Below are 13,437 nucleotides of genomic sequence, written 5' to 3' on the forward strand. Positions count from 1 at the left end.
ATATTAGTAGTCCTGCTACTTTTCCATCCCTGCATCTTGGATTATATTTATGAAAAGATGCTGTGATTTCCTGAGAGTCTTGGTCGTACGTATTTTCCAAATGCTCTTCACACATCCAACACTTGCCCTACACCTGCATTTTGAGGTGAGCTGGATTTGGACAAAAGGAAAGCTATGCCACCTCTTGCTTCATGTGGACTGATGCAGGCTCTTTTAACTGAAAAATTTCTGATATCTTAGCTACCACTTGTAGAAGATACTGAGCTGTTCCTCAATTAAAAGCGTTCCTAACTCAGTCAGTTGATGGCTATCAGGAATGCTGTTTTGATCAACATGAAATGTTGTAGTAAGACTGATCCCATAGGTTAAAAAATAAAAAGTTCATAAGAGCTTTAGGGATAAGGTTCAGATTCCAACTTAAATCCACAAACTGAAAGTAAAAGCAGCTGTGAATCATAGAATCATAGAACTGGTAGGGACCTTAAGAGATCATCAAGTCCAGTCCCTTGACCACAGGGCAGGACTAAGCACCATCTAGATCATCCCTGACGGGTGTCTCTCCTACCTGCTCTGAAATACCTCCAGTGATGGAGAATCCACAATCTCCTTAGGCCATTTATTCCAGTGTTTAGTTAGGAAGTTTTTCCTAATGTCCAATCTAAACTTTCCTTGCTGAAATTTAAGCCCATTGCTTCTTGTCCTATCATCAGAGACCAAGGGGAACAATTTTTCTCCCTCTTCCTTGTAACACCCTTTTAGATACTTGAAAACTTCTAGCATGTCCCTTCTCAGTCTTCTCCTTTCTAAACTAAACCAAACCCAGTTATTTCAGTCTTCTCTCATAGCTCATGTTTTCTAGACCATTAATAATTTTTGTTGCTCTTCTCTGGACCTTCTCCAATTTCTCCACATCTGTCTTGAAATGTGATGCCCAGAAATGGACACAATACTCCAACTGAGGCCTAATCACTGTAGAGTAGAGTGGAAGAATGACTACTCATGTCTTGCTCACAACACTCCTGTTAATGCATCCCAGAATCATGGGGGGGGGGGGTTTGCAACAGTGTCACACCGTTGACTCCTATTGACCCCTACATCCCTTTCTGCAGTACTTCTTCCTAGACAGTCGCTTCCCATTCTGTATGTGTGAAACTGACCGTTCCTTTCTAAGTGGAGTACTTTGCATTTGTCCTTATTAAACTGCATCCTATTTACCTCAGGCCATTTCTCTAGTTTGTCCAGATAATTTTGAATTATAACCCTATCCTCCAAAGCAGTTGCAACCCCTCCCAGCTTGGTATCATCTGCAAACTTAATAAGCGTACTCTGTATGCCAGTATCTAAATCAAGGATGAAGGTATTGAACCGATCCCAAAACAGACCCCTGAGGATCCCCACTTGTTATGCCCTTCCAACATGACTATGAACGATTAATAACTACTCTCTGAGAATGGATAGTCAGACAGTTATGCACCCACCTTATAGTAGCCCCATCTAGGTTGTATTTCTCTAGTTCAGTGTTTCTTAAACTTTTTAAGACCAAAGAACACCAAACAATTTTTTTTATGCAGAACAATGATTTTTTTGTTAAGCAAAGAAAAAAAAAAGGTCAGGGGGAAGTTATTGAGCAAAAAAAAAAAAAAAAAAAAAAAAGGTCACCTGCCCCTTTAAGGATGGCCATTTTGAACTTGTTTCCGTGGCGCACACTGGTGTGCCGCAGAACGCAGTTTAACAAACATTGCTCTAGTTTATTGATAAGAAGGTCATGCAAAACTGTATCAAATGCATTACTAAAGTCAGGGTTTACTATGTTCCCAGCTTCTTTCTTATTCACAAGACATGAAAGCTAAGAAAGTTATCAGATTGGTTTGACATGATTTGTTCTTTACAAATCCATACTGGCTATTCCCTATCATCTTATTATCTTCTGGATATTTGCTCCATTATCTTCCCTGGCACAAAAGTTAAACTGATTGGTCTGTAGTTTCCTGAGTTGTTCTTATTTCCCGTTTTATAATGGGAACTATATTTGCCCTTTTCCAGTCTTCCACTAGCATTCCCTATGCTAGGCATCCCATCACCATCAATCTTCTTGGGGAAAACCAAAACAAAGAAGTTGTTAAGCACCTCTGCCATTTCCAAGTTTCCTGTTATTGTTTCTCCCTCTTCACTGAGCAATGGACCTACCTGTCCTTGGTCTTCCTCTTGCTTCTAATATATTTGTAGAATGTGTTCTTGTTAACCTTTATGTCTCTAACTAGATTTCAAACCATATGTCATGGTTTCAAAGCTCTTGCCATCTTCCAATAACTGGAAATTGATTTATTATAATTTATGCTCAGTGTGTAAGTAATTCTTGGAATTGCATCAGTCTATAAACCTAGTTCACCTCTCAAATACATCACAATCAAGGACTTTTTTTTAAGAGGTAGTTAAGGTGTTTATCATCTGCTCTGAATATATTTTAGGATCTTCCTTTCTACATGTAGACTCTAAAACTCAGTTTAAACCTTACTCCGAAAATGTATTTGCAATGATTGTCAGTGAGATTTGAATTAATCTTTGTACTATCCTTGAGAATCAGTCTCCCTACATTCAAATATTCATTTTTAATACTATATAGCTGCATATTTATACTGTAATCAGCAAAATGTTATTGTCTCCACTGTGGCTGGTTCTATACAGGTGCATATGAGCTGTCACTCTTTTGCTTTTGGACAAGAGCTGGGCACAATCCTGCTTGGGAGACTCCGTGAGACATCTAGAGCTAGTGCAGAGCTGTCCAGCATAGAAGCGAATGTATGCTGCTGTGCTGGGGTTTGGTTCGAACTAACGCGTACCGGCACGCACTTCCTGGTTCGAATCAGCTGTTAAGAGGAGTAACGCGCTGGCAAGATCATGCTAATGAAGCGCGGAATATTTAAATCCCCGCTTTATTAGCAGTTTCGGTTGCCTACATTTGCATCCCTAGCTCAAACTAGGGAGCAAGTGTAGATGTATCCGTAGAGAACAAAATAGATAATTTCTCCTGGAATAATTTTAGAATAATTTTAAATGATCTAAATAGATGGGTACAGATGCAGTAGTGCCTTTATCTATATTTTACTAACAACATAACCAAGAAATAGTTCTGCCTTACCGAGCTAAGCACAAACTATTTGAGAGTTTGTGAAAAAGATGAGCTGCACATTTAGCCTGTTTTAATATTTGTGAACTTAAATCCACATACTGAAAGTAAAGTTATTGTTTTACTGCATTGCTATTAGTTATACCACTTCTAGCCACTTTCTTTGAACTCAAGGATATCTCTTATGCTAAACAGTTTATTAACCCCTAATCGCCAAGTTACTTCTAGACTTGATTGCATGTGTAATTACCTTTTGTCAGGTACAATTTGCCTGATAAACATGTCAGAACACTTGCTGCTTAGTCTGTTTCAACAGATAAATGCTGTCTTTCCACAGCCTTGGGGCGTAATTAACAGAGAAAAAAGGCAGTTATAAAAACACACAGAAGCTGATTCACGAAGGCAGGAGTTCACAGCATGCAGCCCGCCAAGGCCTATTTCATGGCCTGCCATGCTTGCCTGCGCGCTTATTGAGTTCCAACCTGCTGTGACAGGGCAACAGTGGTAACACTGATTTAACGTAAATTTCCACATGAACTTCAGAATGGGGTGGGATGATGCCTACTTGAAAAAAATGAAAGTGAAGCACCAGATAATGATACTGGTAGAACTTCCATGAGGGTCAGTGTCATATGTATATGTTTAAGTACAGAGTTTGGCATGGTACTAAAATTATATAATGGATATGGGGTGGGGGAGGATTCAAATGATTAAAAAAAGCTGAGACTTTTATTCTTGGGATTTTAACTCTGACTCATCAGTCCTCAGAAGATTCCAATTTCTTCCCAACGGTGTTTATGAGTTGTGTATCCATGCACTATGGGGAGTGCAAAAAGAAATCCCCACCTGACCTCTGGATAACCCAAACAGGAGATTAGCCCATTTCCAAGCAAAGTAGGTTGTCACACTGTTAGGCCAATTGCTTCTATTGACACTTTGCATAAACATCTTACACAGGGTGATCAGAAAGGACTGTTATGCCATTAACGTTCCTTTTTATTTTTTTATACCTAAGCCCTACAGAATAAAAGCCTTTCTGAGTTAGGGATAACAAAAGGGTCAAAAGGCCACCAACATTCTTCTAAGTAGGTACAAATCTGAAAAGTTTAAATGAACTGAAAAGTACAAATTAGAACGTTTTCAGTATCTTGAGGAAAAAAGCTTTTCTTACCCAGTTTACTCTAATTTGACATTATATACATAGTTTAAACTACTGCAGTGCATTTATATTTATTTTTAAATAGTGAAAACATGTATCTTCATCTTAACAAAAAACAAGCTGCTTAACCATCTTAGCCAATCAGTAATCTAACCAAATATTTAATAATTGCCATTAACTCCTCATGGAGAATAATGTTTAAAATGTACAAAAGAAATTATTTTTTGCAATGCTACAATTTAATTCCCCCAATAATTTACTTATAATTTATACACTATACAGTTTGCGCTACATAACAAAATACTTTACATTTTCCTTACTTTTGTTTTTGCTTTGATCAGAGTTGGAAACAATCTCCTTTTAATAGTATAAAAGCCACCTGCTGGGCATTGCAGACTACAGCTAATTGGTAAATTCTTTGAAATTTAGATATAATGGTTTGTGACCTTTTTAATTAAAAAACCCCAGAACCTAAAAGGCTGGATGAGCTCCTCCAGGAAAATAACGCTGTTGAGCATATATAATTATGAGCTATACTAAGACACTTTGAATAGTGAATACAGATTAACTACATATATGCATTTTAAAATATAGATATATAGCTTTTAATCTAAATATTTGCATATAATTGTTATAAATTATTGTCTATTTTAAATAATTAAAATAAGTATTGCAAGTGTATAGATAACACATTTATTATTATTTTAATTCTAGAAGTGCTTAGAGGCTTCAATGAGGGATTGAGCTTGGTCATGCCAGGCAATGTGCACACATGGACACATAGCCCATCTCTTAAAAAAAAAAAAAAAAAAAGTCAGTCCTTGCCTAAAAGAGCTTACAGTCTACATAAAAACACTGTCTTTCATTCATAAGGATCCAAAACTGTGCAAAGAAGACAGAAACTATTTCAACTAGCAACAAGACAATCTGTGAGTGGATGGCACCAGGCATTCTGCACCAATATCACTATATGATACCAGGTTGATAATCATAGGATAAAAGTGTAAGGAAAAACTGCTTTATAGCAAATAAAATCCCTTGCACTGTGAATGTGCACGTGAATATATTTGCAAACCCAACATTTTAAACATACCCAGCAAAAACATTTTTTCACTTATTAGAAGAGCTTGCTGAAATCAATGGGGCTACTTGTGTGATTAATTAATCAGGATTTGATTACTAGTGTTATTCTGTAAACTGTGCAAAAAATCTTCTCAGGAAGTATGATATCATGTCTCTGAATTACAAGACTCCAACTACATACTTTGGTATTTATGTCACATCACTGAATTACAAAGCTTCATCCCATCAAAACGTGTACCATCTACTCTTGCTCAACTCAGCGCAAGCAGTATTTTCAAAACAGTATTTTCAAAACACAGCTGATTTGGAGGAGCTTTAAAGACCTGGCCACATCAATAGTATCTGAAGGAAGCAGGAGAGAATTGAAACATCTCAATGGAATTAGAACACTCTTAGATTTGTAAAGTCTGAAGGAAGAAAGGACTGTCTTTTGTGTATGTTTGTACAGTGCCTAGCACAATGTGGCTCTATGATTATGGCTTCTACGTATGCCCATAATACAGATAATAAAATAATAATGTCTTCTTTAGTCAGTAGGAATAAAATATAAATAAGCACAATGTACACGTATAACAACAACAATAATAAAAATTCAGTTACAATATTTTTAGGTTATATATGAAAAAAGCTTCAGACAATAAATAATATCAGTCCACAAAATGCATCCTTTCCATATTTATTGAAACACAAATACCATGAAATAATCTTCTAAAAGAGAACTGAAAAGCATGGGAGCAAAAGGATGCAGATTTAGACATTTTTTACTACAAATAAATAACATACATGTTTAAAAATACAGATATGCAATTTAAACGTGCTGAAAACAAGCAATAAGTTCACTAAATGTAAAATAATACCAGCATCAAACAGCTCCAATTATCACTTGATCTCTTCAATGCTGACAAAAATCACTTTAGCCTAGTTAGCAAGTCTGCCTGCTCACTTGCCAAAGTATTTTTTATTTACTCCTGATGACTTATTTTGCATCTGTGATGAATTTTAAAATCCTCTCACTGATCACATAACAGGAATAACACTCACTAGTATAATATTTCAAAGTGTAAACTGATCTCTTGATCAGTGAATGTCTCTCTAGTTTATGCTACTCTTTTTTCTGTATCGCTCACCATTTAAGAAACATGCTTTCAAAGTGATGTTCCAGGAGTTAGCTATGCAATTCCCACTAGTGTCAATGGGAGTCGCAGGGTAAATTCCTGGGCACTGCTTTGAAAACTGACCTCTAGATTTTCAAAAGTAAAGCAGTTTGTGTGTTAAAAAGGCAATGTCTTGAGACTGCACTTTTTAGAGCACTTCATTTAAGTTTGATGCTTTTCAAAAAACTTACAGATTACATTCACAAATTGTACTTGTAAGTGAAGGTTTAGGCATTTACCAAAAAATTAAGCTCTACTTTTACATTTAAATACTTACATCTGTTTCATATTTATGTCCATAAGTGAAGATAGTAGCTGACGCTATCTTGAATGTTAGGTTATAATCTCTCACATTTGTAAGTGTATAATATGTAAACTCAGAGGTTATGACATCTGAACCAGAGGGAACTGTTGTTTTGCTTAGAAAAAGCCAAAAGTTCAAACTAATCCTTTATAACTTAAATTCTCCAAGGGCAGAATACTTTACTAAAATCTGGACCTTGAGGTATATCCTGAGAGATGCCTGGTCTTGTTCCATTCATGAGTAAACCCAAATACACCTCTAATTCTTTGGCACTTCAAATGAATTTAGGACTGTCTAGAGGGAAAAAAATGCATGCTGTTGGAGTTATGTGAATAAGACTGTGTCCTGTTAGCATAACCGGAAAAACATTCAGCTCCTACAACTTTTGCAAATCCCATTAATACTTAAGTCAAGGTCTTCTGAAGAAAGTTGCTGTGAAGTAGTAATTGAGGCAAATATTAGGTAACCAGGCCAGTACAATATATAATAATAGCAATGCAATACAAAGATTTGTGTAATTACAGTGCAAATATTCTTTATTATAAAGTGCCTTCTTCCTCATCATTAAAGAATAATGGACTAGTGACGAAACAACAACAACAACAAAAAAGCTGTCTTTTGAGTTCAGAAAGAGACAAGAGTTTCAAAAGCAGCAGTCTGGCAGACAGTCAGTCTCCAGAGGGCAGGGGTTCTGGCCAAATTGTTCCTGCGTAGTCGGTTAGCCTGTACATGAAGTCCCTTTAGACAAAGCCTAAAACTATGTCAATGATAAAATTTGGGTAATGAAAAATTGTGCATTATGCACTTTTCAGGTCATTCACCAATTTTTGATCTTATAACACAAAGGCATAGGCTGTCAAAGATCATGCAGGGAATTATGTGCAGTTCCCCAAAACAGAACTTATACCTCTGTACTTGACAATATTTTCAAAACCTAACTGACATGCTATAATTTTGATGAAACATAATATTATAGCAGAAATTAAAGATATAATTTTAATATAAAGACTTTTTCCTGGGTTTATAATTTTTACTTTAGGTTGAAATATTGCATGTAATATCTGATCTAGAGAGTGAATTTTTATCCAAATTAGGCTTTTATGGCTGTATTCTTCAATAAGAGGCTATATTTTTCTATAAGTAACTTTTTTAACTACATCAGGTTTAAAACTGGCTTATTCCTAATCAGAAACACTTGATTGTGAAAAATTAGATTGACAAGTGGCATATTACACATATGGCACATAAGTTTCTTTTAATAACATGTGTTGTATCTCTATTAAAAATGTATCAGGTGCTTCAACCTTTTAGATAAAGTTTCATTTGTGGTGTCTTATAAAATGTGCATTTACAGCTGCTGATATCTAGGAACAATAAAATCCACCGTTTTAACCAGGTCCACTTTGCTTTTCTCTAAGCTCTAAAATTGGGTGTAAGTGGAACATGCTGTTTCTAAGTACAAATCACGTTCACTGTTTCATCCATTATTTTCAAAGTGGTTGGTGGACACTGTTGGCATGCCATTTGGATATCCTACTACTAGCCACTGGGAACTGCTAACATAATTGGTGAATGGGTTCTTTGTGACTCTACCCTAAAACACAGAGCTATTGTCTCTGGGCTTACGCTTTGCCCGAAATTCAACATTATCATTGTAGGTCTCGCTAGGTGTCTACAGTTCTAGTAACTTATTCTAAACTAAACCTGGATGCACAGATTCTTAACCAATAAGTCAAATTGTGTGGAAAAATACCATTTTGAATAAGCTGATCCAATCTGACTTTATATACATGCACATAAAATATAAAAAGTGAAACTACTGTACTACAGAAACTAAAGTGTTAGTGTGAAGTTTGAAACTCCAGTCAGGTTATTTCTAGGAATCCAAAGTTTAGAGTTCTGAATAAGGATGTTAAAGAGCAGTTATTTGGCTAATCGTGTAGTCAATACAATTAGCTGCAGCGGTAGTAGCTCCCAGAGGCAGCGAGAGCCAGGACTGAGGAGTCCCGGCTCGCGCTGGCTCTGGACCGCTGTGGCTCTGCATTTTAAATGTAGGAAGAGCACTACATTTAAAATGCAGAGCTGCAGCGTGGGTGGCTCCTAGACTGGTGCAAGCCGGGACTGCTTGGCCCTGGCTCGTGCCGGGTCCAGCAGCTCCTGTTCATGGCAGCCTGAGCTGGCAGCCAACAGGGGCTGCAGCTGGAGCAACCCTTGCTCGTGGCCAGCCCTGGCCACCAGAGCTAGGGGTTGCTTGGTGGCAACAGCCCCTGTCTGCAGGTGGGCCCAGCTCCCCACTGGTACCCCTGCAGACAGGGGTTGCTTCTCAGCAGTGTCTCCTATCCCCCTCACTGTCCTGGTTAGAGGCAGTGGGGGGAGGGAGGAAGTGAGGGGCAGGCGGCACCACGGAGATTGTGCTGGGGGAACTGGCTTTTAAGCCGGCTCCCCCCAGCACCAGCTCCTGTTCCCCCCACCCCATACAAAGGCAGCAAGGGGGGGAGGAAGTGAGTAGTTGAGTACTCAACTTGACTACCTGATATTCTTAGGCTTATGAGGTAGTTGAGTACTTGACTAGTCACTTAATCCCTAGTTCTGAAGACAGTTATGATCTGAGAACATAGCTATGTAAAATGACAGAAGGAGGAGGACAGTTTCAGCACTGTTCGGTTCTGATGTGACCAACTGTGACACGAGAAGCTTTAAAAAACTGAAACTGAGACTGCACAGGAGGAGAAAAAAGAAAAAAGGATTTCTTCACTTCCCTTTGCAAAGTCCCAAATTTGCAGAACTGCTCCAGGAGGTGAACTGTCACGTTAATATGGACTGTCTATATCTGGTGACAGAGTTCAGAATATCTTTCTGGGGAGAAGGGGAAAGGAAGAAAAGGTTTCAATTTTTTTTTTTTTTTTTTTTTTTGCAATCAGATTTTTCAGATTCAGATCAAATTACATGTACATAAACCAGACCAAGGTATAAACTGGAGCTGTGTCTAGGAAGAATACTGAGCTTGAGCTAGCTATGGTGGTTCATGATTATATTGTCCTAGAACTGGATGCTGATGAGATGTCTACGCAGATTCTTTTAGGCATTTTCTTTGAGGGGGCTCAACTCTGGAATGTCCTGCCCTCCCACTCCCAAAGAGTTCAGTGACCTTCTGGATATGCAACAGAGTTTATCTGTTTCTGAAAAGGTTAATTGGGGCTCGACAGTAGGTGGAGGGAAGTAGTTTGTTTTGGTGGGTGAGTCTTTTTAATTTTTTTTCTCTAAAAAGCAAGTGCCTTTGTTTCACTTGCAGCACTCAAAGCTGTAAATATAAATGCAAGAAATAAAGTAGACTCACACTTAGGTATGTAACATGGTCCAGCGCTGGATTCCTTTGTTAGATGGCTATCAAAGCCTCCAATGTCTGACTCCAGAATTAGTACAATACATCACTAAGACCAGATTCTACCACCTCTTCAGTCTGTCTATTTTAGTCTGTTCCTTGAAGCTCTGCTCCAGATGCATATTATTTACATTATTTTTCAATTTATATAACACATCTATGGTACAGTAGTGCCTCTAAGCACGCCCATACAAATATAGCAATATGTAATAAGTTGACCAAATGCCAATAATATTAACTAAAGACTCCACCAACTAGACAACAGAAATCCTACCAAGTCAGCCAAACCTTTGCAGAAAACCAGAATGAATGTCTAAGTCTTGAAATACACCTTAAAGGTCAACAAACTTGGGCTCTGTTGATTCAAGTACAATTTCTAAAATTGGAGGCTTTCCAGTGAGACCCTTTTGCAGGTAAACTAAAGTCAATAAATCTATGTCACTCATTAGATGAAGTGTCCAGCTGATCTCAGCATCTTGAGTTAGACCATGAGTGAACACACACCATACCATAACTTCAGGGACTTCATAGGTCAGAAATCAACACCATGAGTTGCACCCAAAAACCAAACACAAGTCAGTGCAATCTGTGAAATGCCATTTGAAAAACCTGTTAACATTCTGCACTAGCTGAAGTTTCTTCAAGGGCTGCCTCATGAAAAGCATGTGTTAGTAATTCAGGGTATATCTGCCCGTAGTGATTGCGTAGAGCCCTGACCAATCAGAAAGGGCTTAGAGGGAGCCAATGTGAGAGAGTAGCCTGTATAGACTTGCACCTGAAGTGGATAGACTTTGGGGCTGCAGTTGGCCATTGTGGCAGGTGCAAGACTGAGGACTATTGATATTCCTGAAAGGAGGTGAGAAACCAAGGAGCAGACACTGTGTAAAGGCGCATGGGGTACGCACCCTGTTTCCTACCCGTGTCCCAGAGTTTCTGTCTTAATGAAAATTGCTACATAGGAAATGGTCTGCTATCACCACCTTTAATAGATGCAACCACAATCCCCGAGGCACTTCTTCTACAGACCGACTGTGCCTGTCGGCTCCTTCCACGCACACAATCGCATGGGGTTGGGGGGTAGGGGAAACCCAGGTCCGCCCTCACAACCGGGTCCCGACCCAGGGCCCTAAGAGGAGGAGAACAGCCTCGTTCCCTCCCCTATGGTCGGCGGGGCAGCCACCCGTAACACACCGACCCATGGGTTCCACGGTACCCTGCCCTGGACCACTTCCTACCCTCCCCTGGTCCACCTCGGGTTGCCAGGGTCGCGGGGGTTAGGTCTCTCCACCTTCGGGCCTTGCCCCACATGCCTCTGGACCTTCCGGTCCTGGACTCCCTGCTCCCCCTTTCCTGGGCACCGGCTCTCCTTTAAAATTTGTGGTGCACCACCAGCTAATGCCGTCATGCCCCCTGACATTCTCGCTCCACCCTTACGTGTGGCGCACCCAGCCTTCTCAGCAGGGCACGCCATGTGACGTCATCGCCCGGTGTCCCCACACTTACGGTCGCCGTGCTCCCCTCCATTCCCCGGCCGGGTTCTTGTGGCGCATCCCCACCCCCTCCATCACGCCGAGGTAGACCCAGTGCGGAGCCCCGATGCTCCGTCACACACTGACAGAGGCAGTGTCCTGAAGAGGACAACGTGGTCCTGAGAGCAGCATGGGTCCAGCGTCTGAGCGTGGAGAGAATGCAGGGTGATGACAGGTGAGACATGAGTCAAAGGGTGACCTGCTGAGAGTAAGAGCTAATTCCCAAAATGGCCAATAGAAGGCACTGCGTAGTGAGTCTCAACCCCGTTAAACTGTTCCACTTACTTTACTGGTGATGAAATTGCATTCCTTAGGCCAGGCCTGCATAACATACAGCCCGAGGGCTGTATGCGGCCCGCAGGGGCTCACTGTGCAGCCCGTGACAACTATGGGTGGTGCGGCCCCATCCGATCTGCCAGCTGGGAGGAGGAGCAAAGCACCGCCGGGGAGGGGGAAGTGCAGCGATTCTCACTGCTGGGCTGCCTGTGTGCAGCTCTGGCGCGAGGAGGCGGGGCGGAAGCCGGATTCAAAAAGGCAAAAGTCAGGTAGGAAAAGGGAAGGGGCTTGGGCTGAGGGGAGGGGAACAGGTCAGGAGAAAGGGGAAGACACCAAGGGGCAGGGTGAAGGACAAATGCCAGGGGGCCAGGTGGAGATGTGCTTCCCCCCCCCCCCCCCTCAACAAAATTTTTTAGCTGAATGTTTGGTATTTTTTGGGAGAGCATCCTACTTGTGGCCTGCAGCTGTTTTCTTTGGAGTAAGATGGCCCTCTTCGCTTTCCGAGTTGTGCAGACCTGCCTTAGGCAGAACTACAAAAGTCCTGTGAACCACTGGACCAGGAATGCAAGAATAACCAAAATCACTTGTTTTGGGATTGATTCTAGCCAAACTGTGAGTGAAGCTAAAGCCACTTAGTCCAGGCATAATAATGTAGCTGTTGGCTGACTATCTTCAATGATTTCTCTATTCTATAGATTTTTTAACCTGTATTAACAAACATTTCAGCAAGCTCTGGGTCCCACAGCAAATTCTTAGTTCTTTACTGCTCAAACTGCTATGGTAGGAAACTATGAACCATACATATTGCAGTACGTAGAGATGAGGGTGACAATTTGTGCTTTTTTGCAACACTACTTGAAATTGGTGTCATGCAGTCTCTCCTTTTGTGCTAAACTAACCTGCATTTTAAAGATCTCCTTCCTTTCAGTGTCTCTAATGAGCCTGATGTTATGTTTCTTCAAAGAAATCACAATTCTTCAATGGGTTTCATTACCTTAGAAGTTGAAAGTTTTTTTTCCTTTGGAAACATCTTCATCCCAAGAGGACATATTTTGTTAAAACAATATTTTGGCTCAATTCTTGTTATTTGTTTAGTTATGCTGTCTGACAGGAAAAGACATGTTATGTAATCTATAACTTTGCAAGAATTAGCCTGGCATCCAGCTATTAAAAATTGGAGTTTTGACTCTTTCCTTCTTCTACTGTGTTCCTGACACTTTGATATAATATCCATTCTGAACATGTAATCCTGTGCTAGATTCTTGTTCTTAAATGCATATTATTTTCACCATTTATCGACTGACTATGGTCTATTATCACATGTAAGCAATGTTAATCCCCTAGTAATTAACACCCTTATTAAAGTAATTTGAAGATATTTAAGTCTATTACTGATTTTAATTAATTAAGCCTACTGGGTATG

The 13,437-nt window shown here is 40.0% G+C and overlaps 1 protein-coding gene across 6 annotated transcripts in view; it reads right to left on the bottom strand.

The window, feature by feature from the left end:
* The window catches only part of EXOC6 (exocyst complex component 6), a 212,935-nt gene that overhangs the window by 18,722 nt on the left and 180,776 nt on the right, over positions 1-13,437 (bottom strand). The window contains exon 22 of one of the 6 annotated variants that reach the window (XM_025179789.2): positions 1,633-7,121. The exons of the other annotated variants lie outside the window; for them this stretch is intronic. Within the exon in view, the coding sequence (XP_025035574.1) occupies positions 7,086-7,121 (36 nt within the window). The 3' untranslated portion in view covers positions 1,633-7,085. Of the gene's footprint in view, positions 1-1,632; positions 7,122-13,437 lie in introns of those variants that run through there. 6 annotated transcript variants of the gene reach the window in all.

The sequence above is a fragment of the Pelodiscus sinensis genome, chromosome 8 (genome assembly GCF_049634645.1).
Source record: "Pelodiscus sinensis isolate JC-2024 chromosome 8, ASM4963464v1, whole genome shotgun sequence".
Classification (NCBI taxonomy): Eukaryota; Metazoa; Chordata; order Testudines; family Trionychidae; genus Pelodiscus; species Pelodiscus sinensis.